Source organism: Typha latifolia, chromosome 7 (assembly GCF_019914945.1).
Source record: "Typha latifolia isolate L0001 chromosome 7, TyphaL0001v2, whole genome shotgun sequence".
Lineage (NCBI taxonomy): Eukaryota > Viridiplantae > Streptophyta > Magnoliopsida > Poales > Typhaceae > Typha > Typha latifolia.
This window is the reverse complement of record NC_133092.1, coordinates 4949767-4964815: the sequence shown is the minus strand read 5'-3', so window position 1 is coordinate 4964815 and position 15049 is coordinate 4949767. Positions and strand designations below refer to the sequence as shown.

The window sequence follows — 15049 nt, the reverse complement described above, 5'->3', positions numbered from 1 at the left end:
ATTACTTTGCCCTCCTCTAATTTAAACTTTCACAAATGAATATTTCATATCAAAATATTTTCACAACAAATATATTCTAATATGTTATATTATAGTCACATTATAATTTAGTAATATATTATAATATATCAAAGTCATTATAAATATATATAACGCTCAAATTAAATTCCATAAGTTTGTTCTTCGAGAGTGTCAATTCAATACCTTGTGCTCATGACTACACAAATTTTAAATTTCTTTTGGGTATGCTTGTTTTTCATTACTAAGACCATATGCCTTAGATAAACTTACTTTTAGGAGCAAAATGTGTATTTTCGTATGACACTCATATCTAATAATAGAGGTTATAGGTGTTTAGATATTGTTTCAAAGAAAGTCATTTTGTCAAGGCATGTTATTTTGGATGAACGAGCATTTCTAGCTTATTTTTCAGGACATATGACCTCAAACAAACTCTCTCTTAGGCAATTCTTTGAATGTGACTCCCTGTTAGCACCAAAGTCTTGTCTTTGATTCAACTCTATCTATGCTCAGTTCTTAAAAGGGATGATTTCTTTTTCACTCTAAACTATCACTTATTTTTATAATTATTTTTTGACTATTATTTTGTGCATAATGATTTTTGTATTATCAAAAATATCTCACATAACTCCTTCCGTTATGAGGTTATTATTGTACTAAAAAAATTCAGAAGTTTCAGAAAGTCATTGTGAGAATGTATGAGATAACTCAGGAAGATCAAAAGGAAATTCTCTCACTTAAAATGATACTTTCTCCTTGGAAGTAATTACTTCACCAACCATATCTCTCATATCTCATAACATACCTACTATTTTGCTACATGCATCATATCCTACCTACTTTCCCAACATCCACTAGTTTTGGTTACTAGATCTCAAACTAGTAACCTACAATCCAAGACTTACCTTGCTTATCAATTCTTTTATATCATTACTCATCCAGTCACTCATTCACACTGCCATATATGATCCAGAGCCAACTAGTTACAATCAAGTTGTCAAGTCTGAAAATTAGTTTAAGGCCATGGAAAAGAAGTATAGTGCACTGGATACTAATGGGACATGGGAATTATGTTCTAGACCATTTGATCAACATATAGTTTATACTAAATGTGTTAATAAACTGAAGCAGAAGAAAGATGGCATGATTGACAAGTATAAGGCTCGGTTAGTGGAAAAGGGTACGAGCGAGTCTAATGGGATTGATTTTGTTCAAAATTTCAATCGAATACCTGCCACTATAAGAATTGTTCTTACTCTCGTAATTTATTTTGGTCGGCAAATTAAGCAACTTAACGTGTCCAGTGTATTTTTGCATGGTATATTGAATGAGGTTGTCTATACTGAACAACTAAAGAGGTTCATCAATCATACATTTTCATATTATGTTTGTTGACTTTGGAAAATACTATAGGTTTCAAACAAGCTCCCAATGTCTTTGAATTGGATCCAAAGGATCAAAAGTTGATGCACCTCTCTTTATTTATCACAAATCTAATTCTCACATCTTTGTTCTTATATCTGTAGATTGTCTCTTATTACCATGCTACAAATTGACTTTAAGCTCAGGTTGGATATATTTTAAGTGTTCAAGCAACTCGATATGCTTTAGAACTTCATTTATCTTAGACTTGCTACATTAAAAGATTCATTACCCAGTGCCACAATTGTTAATGCTCTCCAATATTGTACTCTTATCGGACCTAAATTTACTTATTCAATAAACAATTTTGTCAACATCTATGGTCACCTACAATTTATTATTATTGGAAAGCACAATGATCCAGTTCAAAGGGCACTTGCTATTATATCTCGTTACTTTGTTTAGATATTATTGTTAGTTACTTAAGATATTTATTATTTTCTTGTATATGTCAAGCTTATAAAAATGAAATCAACAACTATTTTTTTTTTCTTTTTGAGAGAAAACTGCTCGCCAGATCTAATTTGTAATTATTCTTATATTTGTATAACTTTTTGAGCCTCTAAACTATATATATATAGACTAGACACACACAGTGTCAACCTTCTCATGCATAAGACTTGGACTCAATCTCTTAATTCCTATAATAATCAACACAATAATAATTAATAGACTCCAATCACTGATGTATATATGACTTTCCAAAGTTGATTTTTTTAACTTCTAAACTCGTAGTAAACGCTGAGCCTCTTCTGGGCATGTGAAGAATCCATAGTACGTGCATGCATGTAATAAGATATGACTCCCAACAGTTTACTTAGATTGGGAGTGATTTTACTCGGTTATTATTATTATTATTATTATTATTGTTATTATTATTTCAATGATAAGCACCTAGATCTTTGTTCTTTCCAAAATCAGGAAGGGTCCCAATGAAAAGGAGGGGTAGATACTTTTAATACGTTGAAGAAACGGCAACATCGGCAAGGCTGTGAGTGTGACTGTGTGAATGGTCATCTCGAGATGCGTGCTCGTGATCTACGCTAGCCATATATATACCTCCTCTAAGTGAGCATTAACAAACCCTAATTATTCCAAATTAGCCGGGCCACGTAATGCTAATGATTCACCAAATCACATGCACTATTTAAGAGCAAAGGCTTTCCGGGTCCTGCTTGTCGGCAGCACTCCACTCCACTCCACTCCACTAGGTGAATCTTTTGTATTATTGGGTTTGATTACTACTTGTTTAGAAGTAAACCCAAAGCACTACTACTCCTTTTCCTGGAAACTCTTAACACTTTTCTAATTTTAGAGAAAGAAAGTTTATTAGCATAGGATGAGAGAGTGAGGGAGTAGGGGTCCCAGTTCAAATATGAATAGAAATTTGCGACTAAAATTAACGGAGCACCCCAAAGAAATTTCAAAAATTAAATATATAAACATGTTTTTTCTCTTCAAAAAATACCCACATATTTTATTATCTTACTTTTAAGATTGTGCAAATTATATAATAAGTTTTATTAAATCTGAGTTTTATAAAATTTAATAATTATATCACATAAAAATGAAATAAAAACTGATTTAAGAAATTTTAAAGTAAAGGAGGATAATTTTTTTAAAATATAAGTACAAAAAATAAAATATATTAAAACTTTTATTTTTTAATCTATGATTGATCAGTATGTCAACTCTATCGTACTGTTTAATAACAACCGTCACCGGTTGATACTTGCTTGGATCATGGCCTCTACACCAAAAGCTGGATCGGTCTACCCGCCGCATTACAGTGCGCGAGGAGCTGAATGGATTTTAAAATTGCTAGCCGTTATAGGGGAGACCCCCGTGGTTCCCGCCTTTCTGCATCGTAAGTAACCCATCCTCCCTTACTTCAGAAGCAGCAAGGAAGCCCCCAATGCTTCTCCCCTACTTATCCATCACTCTATAAAATTTCCCAATCTAGATTCTAGAGACAGAAGAATCAGAGGATATAAATCTCTGTCTCAACTTTCGAACCCATCAAGTTCCATGATTAAGTGACCATGAGGTAAAACTGTAGAAAATTGGATCTCCATCTTTGTCTTGAATCTTAAGAGAAAGAGATGGGTAGCATGGATGATTACCCTCGCAAGCCACTGCAACAGCAGAATTCGAGGAGGGCCAAGTTGAAATTTTTGTTGTTGTTGGTAGCAACCAACTTGCTCAGCATCTTCCTCTTCTCCGGCTCCGGCGTCGGCGTTAAGATGTGGGGCTACACCCCAAGCATCTACCTCTCCAACTCTAACATGCTCCTCCGCGAGCTCAACGCCACCCAGAATAAACTCTCTGCTAGCCAGGAGCTGTCCGCCGAGCTCTACAAGCGTCTCGGCGTCGCCAATTCCCTTCTCGAGACCATCATCGCCGAAATGGGTCAGGAGAAGGCAAAAGATAACGTCGAAAGCTCAGATGGATGGCAGCGTGACCTCGACGGGGAGCTCAAGCTTGCTGTGGGACCCCACAAGCTCCCCTTAGGCTACACCCCCAACCTCGGGACCGATGAGATGTACCCAGTTCTCGGGTCTGAATGCCGCCGGTTCCAAGATGAGCTGATCCAATACATGAGCTACCAAGCCGGTGGGGAGTGCCCGTCCGACGACGTCTTTGCCCAAAGGCTAATGTTGAAGGGGTGCGAACCCCTTCCTCGCCGCCGTTGCCACCCTAAATCACCGGCTGGCTACGTTGAGCCCACGCCATTTCCAGAGAGCATGTGGACTATTCCACCGGACACCAGCATTGTCTGGGACCCTTACACCTGCAAGAATTACTCATGTCTAGTAAACCGAAACAAGGCTAAAGGAAGCTACGACTGCAAGGATTGCTTTGATCTATCAAGCCGGGAGAAGAAACGGTGGCTCTACGAGTTCGGGGAGATAGATTACTCGATTGACCAAGTCCTCGCATCGAAACCACCTGGCACAGTGCGCATCGGGCTCGACATCGGTGGGGGAACCGCAACTTTCGCTGCAAGGATGAGGGAGAGGAACATCACCATCGTTACGACTTCGATGAACTTTGACGGCCCGTTCAACAGCTTTATCGCATCGAGGGGGCTAATTCCGATGCATATCAGCGTTGCTCACCGGCTGCCATTCTTCGACAACACGCTTGATATAGTCCATTCCATGCATGTACTCAGCAACTGGATCCCGGACACAGTCCTGGAGTTTGCCTTGTATGATATCTATAGGGTGCTGAGGCCTGGGGGCCTATTCTGGCTTGATCACTTTTTCTGCGTTGGGTCTCAGATGAACTCAACGTACGTGCCCATGTTCAATCGGATTGGATTCAACAAGCTCAGGTGGAACGCCGGCCGGAAGCTGGACCGGGGAATTGAGAAGGACGAGTGGTACCTCTCTGCTCTGCTGGAGAAGCCTATGTCTTGAGCTGGGACACTGCAGTCACAGCAAAAAAAAAAAGTTCTATTACTTTTAATGAGCAAAAAACTCAGCATCATTGATGTTGTATTGCCTTTATTGTTTGTCATGTAGGACTTAAAACTAAAATTCGAATATGATAATTATTTTGGATTTTGTCTTACTATTCCTTGTTTTGGTATGAACTATGAAGTATGAAAGTCAACTAAATTCAGTGTAGCAGCATCACATTGTCAGAGTTGGTTTTTGGTAAAATGGCTACAAGAAAGTTCTGTCATGAAGCTGATAAAACCAAGGAATTAATTTACTATTCCCCAGATTTCCTTCTTCAATGAGACAGGCGATTCCTCTTATATTTATAATTCTATACAATGTCAGTAAGAGAAGAACGTAGTATGTACAATACAAGTACTTACAACACAAGCAAGAAAATTTAATGCATTAGACATATAAAAGGCAAGCAACTTTGACCGGTTTGTTCATACAACTAGTGCTGGAATAAACAAAAATAAATCACCTGCACTTCTGATTGGAAGAAGGTAGCTCTTTCTGAAATTGAGGATTTCCAGCTGTATGAGTGCCAGTTTGGATTAATCTTTTAGTTTTACTAGCCAACAAATTCTCTATCTCGTGGTCCTAACTTCTTGTTGTGCTGTCCTCACAGAATCCTCCATACGTTGTCTGGGAAGCCTGCAATAAGAAGCTTAGTTAATGAAGGGAGAAGCAGACATTACTCATGATCATCAAGCAACCGCTACAGCCTAGAATTCTGCAAATCCAGAAGGAAAAGACCAAAATAAAGAAAAATGAAAAAAAGAGAGTAGGATATAGTAGATAGCTTGAACCTGTATGGAAGCGGAACCAAAATAAAACAGATACAGAGTAAACAAAAATAAAAATTATAACCAGCACACACAAGCATTTTTTATTCAACTAACAAGTTGTTGATTTTTTTCCTCCATTTCGCTCAATCTCAGGCATGTACTAAGTAATCATGTTTTTTCTTGTTAGTACTTCTCAAGTCCTTTTTCACTTTTTCCTCTCCCTCTTAAGGCACTTTCAGTTTAATTTCCTCTAATATCTTTGTATATATCAACAGTCAATTGAAGATGAGAAAACAAGGTAACAACTCGAAGAGCAGAAAGTTTCCAGAGAGGTGCAGCCTCCAATATACCAAAAATAAGATTATGCACGTGCTATCTGAAAAGCATAAACTTTAGAACTTTGTTGTAGCTCACTTATAGTTATGACCTAACTTCCTTTCTTCTGATGTGACAAAAATCCACTTATTAACCTTCATAAACATAAAAGGATGAAAATAGAGAAACTAAGAAGAGAGAAGAAGTAAAAGACTATACCATGTATCGAAGTACCTGACTTGATCCTTATGTCCAATTATAGTTTGAGTTGTTGATTCAAAAGTTCATCTATAACATTCTCCAACAGCACCATGTGACTCAGACGCAAAGGTTGAAAAGAAAAATTACCAGTCACATCTTAGAAAACTGAAGCTACTAAATCGCATATATCAACTTCAGATAGATGCATGATCCGTAAGGTTGTAACCAAGGTTCCAAAAATCGGTATCGGGATCGGGATCGGCCGTCCGAAAAAACGATACGTATCGGCTGTATTGGCCGTATCGGCCGTATCGGCCGCCTGTATCGGATCGGACTATTTTAATTAAATAAAATTCTAAATATTATTAAAAATATTAGAGAAATTTTTAAAAATTTAGAAAAAATTATAAAAAAATAAGAAATAATAATTACTCACATATAAAGCCTAAAAAGTAAAAATCTCTTTTTCTCCCTCTCTTCTTTTCTATCCCTCTAATTGTTAGTCTAAAGTATCTATTTTCTCCCACATTCTTTTTTTTTTATCTTTTTCTCTCTCTCTTTCTTAACTTTTTTTTTAATCTTTCCTTCTCCCTCACTCTCTCTTCCTTTTTTCCTCTCTCTCATACCCTTTTTTTTAATCTTTCCTTCTCTCTCACTCTCTCTTCCATTTTCTCTCTCTCTCTCACTCTCTCTTGCCTTTTCCCTCTCTCTCACTCTCTCTTCCTTTTTTCCTCTCTCTCATACCCTTTTTTTTAATCTTTCCTTCTCCCTCACTCTCTCTTTCATTTTCTCTCTCTCTCTCTCTCTCTTGCTTTTTCCCTCTCTCTCTCTCCTTTTCTCTCCCTCACTCTCCCTTCCTCTCTCTCCCTCTCTCTCTCTAGCTGCTGCTGACAGCAGCAGTAGTTGTCAGCTGCTGCTGTCTACTGCAGGTGGCTGCAAGCAGCCGCCTGCAGCAGGCCGAAACCGAGTGGTTTCGGCCTGGATCGGGATCGGCCGAAACTCGAATCCTTGGTTGTAACTCAGATAATCAGTCACATCTTAGATAAGTAAAGCTACTAACTCACATATATCAACTACAGATAGATGCATGATCTGTAAGGCTGTAACTCAGATAATCAGTCACATATTAGATAACTAAAGCTACTAACTCACATATATCAACTTCAGATAGATGCATGACCTGTAAGGCTATAATTCAGATAACTTCAGAATTTCATACCATTTTCTAGACGAAGAAATTCAGGATTCTTAAATTTTATGAACAAAAAATGCATCAAGATAAGATTCACTATAGATTGGGCTGTTACTAGTGTGATTATATGGCTCTTTCTTTCTCTGACAATACAGAATTTTCACAACCAATCAGTCAATATTTCCTTAAAAATGTTATATGTATGCAGAAATACTATACTAAGGACTAAGGATAGCATGTACAATTATTTGACATAAGTTGGGAGAATCATTTACCCGGAGGAACATCACTTTGGGACCTCCTCAACTAATCATCAACATCTACTAGGTCCTCGAATGTCATGACTCAAGACATGTACCATGAAAACTATTAATTAATAGCACCTTGATAACATCCATGATCTACAAAACATGGATACTTCCCAGCTGATCCTTTCAAGAATCTATGTTTAATTAATCATCACATAGAAGAAAGACATCATCAGGAGCATGATCAAAACCATATATATATGACACATATTTTCAAATTCTGGTAGGTGAGCATAATCTTTATCCATAGACAAATTGTCATTGCATAGGATTTCCATAAGTTTCCAACAGAAAAAGGTACATATTGCAGAAATCCTCATCTATATACAAACAAAATAAAAAATGGCAAAAATAAAAATACAGTAACTTTGAAACTCCAAATTATCTAGTAGTTTGCCAATTCATTATTTTCCACTCTATCTTCTGCCGAAGTTGACAGAATTTCATGAATTTTAGATAGCTCATGGCTGCAGATAGAGAGTCCTGAGTACTGTCAGTCGAATCAACAGTTCAGCATCTGCCTTCTCATTTCATTCCAATAGTGAAACATATCCACACTATACTCTATGATGCCATGTACTTCTCAAAAAGTTGATTAAAACATATCCATATAACCCTTCTTGATGCCAATTACTTCTTTAAAAGTTGATGAATTATCCATGTGTTGTTTGCAACTAGATAACTGGAACCTCATTAGGAACTGGAAGAGTAGCCAACCATGGAAGCAACTGTCCATGGACTAGGTCCGGCCTGTCATCATGCGGACAGTGCCCAACTCCCTCCAGAACATGCAGCTTTACATTTGAACACTTGGAAGGAAGTGTAGAAAAGTATTTCCCTACAGGCCCGTCAAGAGGAGTGAATGGATCTTGATCTCCCCACAAGACTAAGACAGGGAGAGAGAGTTTTGGCATCAAGGATACAGGATTTGGCCCAGGAGGACCAGTGACTATAGAAACAAAAGCATCAAGAGCCCCTTCATCATCAGCAGGTCTCTTGATTATCTGCACATAAAGGCAACCACATGTCAGTAATATTACTATAGCTTAGATGAATAGGTAATGATGATGCACACCTTATCAGTAGAGTGTGAAAGGAAACCTCAATTAATTGATTTCACCAAGGGTAAAGTGCATAAAAGACAATGCAGAGAAACCAACTAGAACTCTATGTTACCTCCACTAAATCTTCATCAACAGCGTCCTTGTTTCCATATACAGAAAGTAAAATGTTCCTCAGATTTTCCCTATATCAGCCATAATTATCAGAATACTACATGAGGTCAGTTTTTTTAATCTAAGAAGTGCAGGCCAATTTACCTTTCTTTTACCCGCTCAAAAATAGCTGACGCGATTCCCCTTTGCTTTAGTAAAAAGTCTACTAGCCAAAGCAAAGGCAACAACAGTTTGATTCTCCAATCATCAACAATTGCCTTATTGTTCATGCCACCAGCACAATTTAATAAAACAAGACCCCTGACCAGATCTCCAGTAGATTCTGTTTCATCAGTGAGAAACATCATTTCATGCCAAAAAGAAAGACATAGCTTATTCTATATAATAAAACCATACATAAGGCTTAATGGCTTTAAGCAACTACCAGAAAATCATTGAAATTTGAAACTATATAAGTTAAAACTTCTTTACCTGAAGCAGCAATCACACAAGCGAGGCTTCCAACTGAATTGCCAATAAGCACCGTGGGTTTCTTTACAACTTCTTCCAAGAAGTCCAGCATCAACTATTGAACATATAGTATGTAAGGCTAAGTAATGGATATCAATTCAAAAAAGATTCACTGACAGAAGAAGAAAACTTACCTGAGCCCATACTTCCATTGTGTAAGCAAATCCCGATGGTTTCTCTGATGCTCCAAATCCAAGCAGGTCAATTGCATAAACAGTGTGGTGTTCTGACAACACCCCAATATTCCTGAACGAGACATATATAACCCAATGTTACTCAAGGGTGATGATTCATTTGACGGAACAAAATGGCAGTTCTACGCTGCACAAGCTATCCGGTGTTGACAAGAGCCAAACATAAGGACATAGCATGGGAGAAGTTGACGATGTAAGGAAGAGAATGAAATTTAATAGTAAGCAAAACCAAACAGTTGATAGCAAAGATGTGAGCTGCATTTTAATTCTAAATATATATTGCCAAACAGGACCAAACAGGAGGAACTAAATTCTAAAAGTAAATTGGAGTCATTATCAGAATATGACCACAATTGAAACACAACTAGGAATTGATAAGGAGATTCATCTCAACACCAAAACTTATGCCAAGAACTAATCAAGAAAGATGAATTCCAGGTATTCAGAAGTCCAAGTTTTGGACAGGGATTTATGTAAATCCCCATCTATATTTCCCAATCCACTCGACAATTCTATCTTATCAAGGTCAAGAATTTCTCATGCACTTAAATAATCCTAAAACCCTACTATCAGATTTTTACACACCCATATTGTGTAGAGGGTTCAGAAGCAATTCTTACCATTTACCATGTTCACAGGTTAATACCAACATCCATATTTCTAAGTAACGGACAAATAAATAACTCAAATGAAAACAGAGAAATTAATCGTGGGGAAGAAAAAACCCAGCAAAATCGGATCTTTTTAGTCTTTTTACCTGCGCCAGTGGGCAATAGAGGCACCGAACCCATGAACAAGCAGCAAGGGAGGACCCACTCCCTTCACAAGGTAATTAACTTGATACTCTTTCCACCTCCAACTATTGCAGCTCTCATAAATCTCCCTCAGCTCTCCACTGCAATCTCCAAGCTTGGGAGCTATGCTCCTGCCCTCTGAAGCAGCTTTGAGATGATGGGTACCTCTCAAATGGCCAAAGGAATAAGTTGAAGAAGGGAAACGAGAAGAGAAGTGAGAAGAGTTGTTAACGAATAGGAGATGAAGTTTTTGAGAGGGCGGAGCCGAGGAAAGCAGAGCAACAGCCATATCTTAGCAGTTGGTACTCTCTCACACACCCAACCAATCCTCTCAAATGTTCTTTGAGGAAGGGCAGAACGGTCATTACAATGTACTGGATCTTTTGATATTCTATTTACAAATTTAAAGAAAAATAATTAAGTATTAGATATTTTAACTTGCGATAGCTTGTTTGTATTACTTTCATTTATTTTAAAAAGCAATTTTATAGATATTATAGCTAGTTAATTTAATGATAAATATGTTATTTTCTCCTCTTCAATCAGGCAAGGTCAATTTATTATTTTTCTCTCTTTTCTCTCTAGATTAAATCCAAATAAGATAGAGAAAATTATATTCCCTATGTTCTTTTTTTTTCTTCTCTCTCTGTTCAAACAAAGTGTAAAATACTCGCCAACTATAGTAGAGTTGATAGGTACCTTGATAAAGAGGTTATGAGTTCAACTCTAACCCCAAATAATTAATATTTATAGAGAAATTATTTGATGGTTGGTGATTTGATAGCTTGGTTTAATTTGGTTGATAGTTTGACAGTGTGGTTAGCTTGGAAGACAATTTGACAACACAACAACTTAGAGCAAGTCTCAGCGGCGTTTTGTTCAGAACAATTATTCGGCGACGCATATAACTTAAAGCCTAAACTAGGTAGATAAAAATTCGGTGGAGCCTAACTGTCTCTGTATCTAGGGAGGGCTAGCTCTTTGTCGAATCCATATCTAGCCTTTGGGCTCGTGAATGATAAAAAAAATTGTGAAATAGTTTTTAGGGGTGTATCTTTCTAAATTATTTTTCTCTCTGGGGTGCAACTGATATAAAGATATAGTTGAGGCGTCAAGATGTAATTAACCCCTAAAAAATGTAGTCTTTATCGGCTTGCTTCTCCAGTTCGAGGCTCTCTCTCTCTCTCTCTCTCTCTCTCTCTCTCTCTCTCTCTCTCTCATTAATCAATGGCTCGATTACTCCTAAGATCGGCTCTCTTCTCTTCTCCGAAGCCTATCCTTCCTCCTCTTCTCCATCATCCGCGAACCCATCAATCTCGTAATCTAACCCTCTCCTTCTCCTCCTCCTCCTCCTCCACAACGAACTACTTGGTCCTCACCGACCAGGAGCTCATGGCGCAGTGCGACTTGGATACTTTTAAGGCCTCCGGCCCCGGCGGCCAGCACCGCAACAAGCGTGAATCCGCCGTCCGCCTCAAGCACCTCCCCACCGGCATCGTTGCCCAGGTCGATAAACAATCCATGTCCCTTTCTCCTCGCATTTCATTGGAATTCATGTTAATTTTCATCAAAATCGAAATCTTGGTTTTGTTCGTTGAGAGCTTCTTGAACACTTTCAGGCTGTGGAGGATCGGTCACAGCACAAGAATCGGGCTTCGGCTCTGGCGCGGCTGCGGACGTTGTTGGCTCTCAAAGGTTATTGAGAACGTTTCTATCTTTTTGTCTTTTGGTCTTTCTATTTGATGAATTGAAACTGGTTGTGAGTTGCAGATTGTGACTATCTTGTAGTCTTTTTAACCGAATGGTTCGATAAGTTTTAAAATTAAAGGAGCATTACTGACATTTGCTTTAATCTTTTTTAGAAAAAAAAATCGTACGCAAAATTATGGAAAAGCTTAGAGTCTCGTAATTGATTTTATCTTAGAATTATGTGGAATTAGTTAGCTGATGACAGATGGACTTATCTAGGAGCATGAACGGCTCTTGCTTAAGGCATCTGTATTTAATAATGTAATTGGTTAAATCTTATACTAATTGAGCAGATTGAAAAGGGAAAAAAAACACTCAAGCGGTGAGCTGATTTGCTTACAAGCATGACAAGTAGTACTTTAGAAAGATAACTTGTCAATGAGAAATAAGGAAGCACTAAAAATGTAGTTAAGGTGCATAACACGATCTATATTATTTTCATAAATCTTTTCCAGAATAGTTTGTGCATTTCACCACATGAACATGGGCTTTATATTAATCATATTAAGTCAGGCCTTAGATCTGAGGAAGCTGTAGGAGAGGGGAAAAAGAGTCTTTTCCTAGTCATATTTAGCTGCTAGATTTTGTTTGAGCCAGTGCATACTCTTGTCAAATCAAGATTTCTTTATCTAAGGCAGGGCCTTCTGCTTAGGTTGTAGGCCTGTTTATTGCGATTTCGATAGGTTCCCCAAGCTTGAGATAAGAAGTCATATGTATGCTACTATTTAGGTGGGAATTCATTTTAATAGAATAGTGGCATTTGGCATGTTCAAGTTAGCTATCTATGGTTTAATGGCCCTGCAGAAACATATTGTATTATTTCAGACCTTATTGCCTAATTGCTTGACCAACATATTCTTTCTGAAGTCCACTCAGATATTTGATGCTAGAACCATCTTCATTACTTGTATGATTATTTGCTGCCCATTTGTATTCACAATGTTGGTATTGTCATTCTTGCACATTATTTTCCCCCTTCTTCCTCCTAAGACATGATTAAAAGAAGTAAATTCATCTTCCAATAGTGAGAGTTTTTTTCTCTTCATCTTTTTTTTTGTTCTTTCTTGATTAGTCAGGAAGGCAATAGATCTTGAAGGATATGCTCCTCCTCATGATCTTCTTCAGATTCTGCCTGCTAAATCTACTATCCGAGGATCAGATGTTGGTCCTCAAATTGGCCCAAATAATCCAAAGTTTTCTCTGGTAAGCTCAGACTATTCCCTCAGTGACACAGCTGAATTCCCTATCCACGAATGAACAATCCTGACAATTGCATTCATGCAGTGTCTCAACTTCATTTATTTTGACAGGGAATGCAGTCTTTGCTGGATCTAATATTTGCTGTTGAAGGTTCAGTGTCGGAGGCAGCAAAAATATTGGGGTATACATGGTTCAATCTCTTTTAGTATTTGCACTAACCTCTTTATTTGAAAAGTGGTTCTTGTACATATGTTTGTAACATCCTACGTTAAATCCTTTGGATCTCTCAAAGGAACTGAGGAGTTTGAGATTAACAGTGAATGCTTCTGTTTACACCATCTGACAATGCAGGCTAAGCACTGGTGCTCTATCAAGATTGATTTTATCAGATGATTCTCTTCGGATGGCAGTGAATGAACTGAGGACGTCTAAGGTAATTCGCATATTTTTATTAATGTGAGGTACAAATATATTGGGAAATGATAGAACATGGATGTAAAAAAGATGGCATTGTTGCAACTTAAATGCAGGTTAAGACAATAAATTCTCCACAGAAAATTATTCTTCCTAAACTGGCTCCCAGGTGTTTGACTTCTCGGCTGCACACTAAAAGTAGCTCACCCTATCCTGCAAGTAGCTGAAATGACTTTTAGTAAGATATTATTTCATTGTCATTATTTATAAGGAAAGACTGGATGGTTTTAGACATCTATTGAAGGAATCTGCAGTTGAGCACATTGCATTCTGCCTACTCCAGTGATGCCTTCTGAAGTATTTCATCCATCGCATGCCTTAATGACATGCTTTAGTGCATGTCACTACCCATGAGAAATGCCAGTCCTGTACATGTTGTTACTGCACTATTTTGTGAAAAATAACAAAATTTGACAGATTACAGAATTGTATACGTACATGTTACATTATCCAAAAGGATAACAGATTATCTTGTATGACCTCTAGATGGAGCTCTTTCAACAAGGGAACTAGTTATCTTGTTTTATGTGATTAATTTAATTTTTCTTTTTATGCAAGAATATATAACTAGGCATGCACTTGTGCTTCCTAAGGGAATATATATACTTAAAAGATCTGTTTGTACATTCTTTGCTAGTGTATCTGTTTCTATTCTTTTTCATGGATAGGCTGCAATAATATCTCCATACATAACTTCCATGTAGAACTGCAAGTAACTCTCCCAATCTCCTGTGCAGGGCATGAGACCTCTAAAATGAAATTCTTGAAGAAATTGATTTCGATCAAGTGTAAAGTCGATCTACAAATGCTGATTAGATTCTTGAAGGAAATTCAATTATGATCTTTGAATGTGGTTTTCAGCACAGGATGGATATTCAACAATGCTATCGAGGAATGAGAGAATTCCTATTTCCTGATACAATATCATATATGAGATCGTGAAGAACCATTGTCCATTTCCCATAAGCAGGTCTATTGGCCTGTCTGGCCTATCTTTGAAGGTCCTGTCAAGGTTTTAGACATCCTCATAGATGTGCTATACTTGACTCTCTTCTATCAGGAGTAGCAATGGAGAAGTCCCAGTTTGCTAAGTTAATTCATTATTAACGTGATAAAATAACAGGTGTTTTACTATTGTATCATTACCCTTTTGATGTTAACAACTACTTTAGCAACAGCTAATTTTGATTGAGCTGACAACTTTTACTGTATAATATATTTCAAACTATGTTCAATTTAATTGTTCTACTTTGATTA

The 15049-nt window shown here is 37.4% G+C and overlaps 3 protein-coding genes across 4 annotated transcripts; 2 read left to right on the top strand and 1 right to left on the bottom strand.

The window, feature by feature from the left end:
• The first annotated feature begins 3366 nt into the window (after positions 1 to 3366).
• LOC140792628 (probable methyltransferase At1g29790) lies at positions 3367 to 5022 on the top strand. The gene has a single exon (XM_073143731.1). It carries the CDS (start codon positions 3546 to 3548, stop codon positions 4863 to 4865), a length of 1320 nt encoding a protein of 439 aa, XP_072999832.1. The 5' UTR covers positions 3367 to 3545; the 3' UTR covers positions 4866 to 5022.
• A 2921-nt stretch (positions 5023 to 7943) lies between these two features.
• On the bottom strand, positions 7944 to 10681 carry LOC140792464 (uncharacterized). Its single transcript, XM_073143486.1, has 6 exons — positions 10333 to 10681; positions 9516 to 9627; positions 9343 to 9436; positions 9016 to 9193; positions 8873 to 8942; positions 7944 to 8700 (listed from the first exon to the last, which is right to left on the bottom strand). Exons 1-6 carry the CDS (start codon positions 10656 to 10658, stop codon positions 8371 to 8373), a joined length of 1110 nt encoding a protein of 369 aa, XP_072999587.1. The 5' UTR covers positions 10659 to 10681; the 3' UTR covers positions 7944 to 8370.
• An 812-nt stretch (positions 10682 to 11493) lies between these two features.
• LOC140791663 (uncharacterized) lies at positions 11494 to 15049 on the top strand. 2 transcript variants are annotated; one of them, XR_012109609.1, is made up of 6 exons: positions 11494 to 11875; positions 11989 to 12064; positions 13191 to 13321; positions 13403 to 13499; positions 13670 to 13751; positions 14530 to 15049. XR_012109609.1 is itself a non-coding variant. In XM_073142274.1 (6 exons), the coding sequence occupies exons 1-6, from the start codon at positions 11597 to 11599 to the stop codon at positions 14548 to 14550; spliced, it is 660 nt and encodes a 219-aa protein (XP_072998375.1). In that variant the 5' UTR covers positions 11494 to 11596; the 3' UTR covers positions 14551 to 15049. The 2 variants fall into 2 exon arrangements, 1 of the variants encoding a protein (XP_072998375.1); XM_073142274.1 differs by having other exon boundaries at positions 13429 to 13499.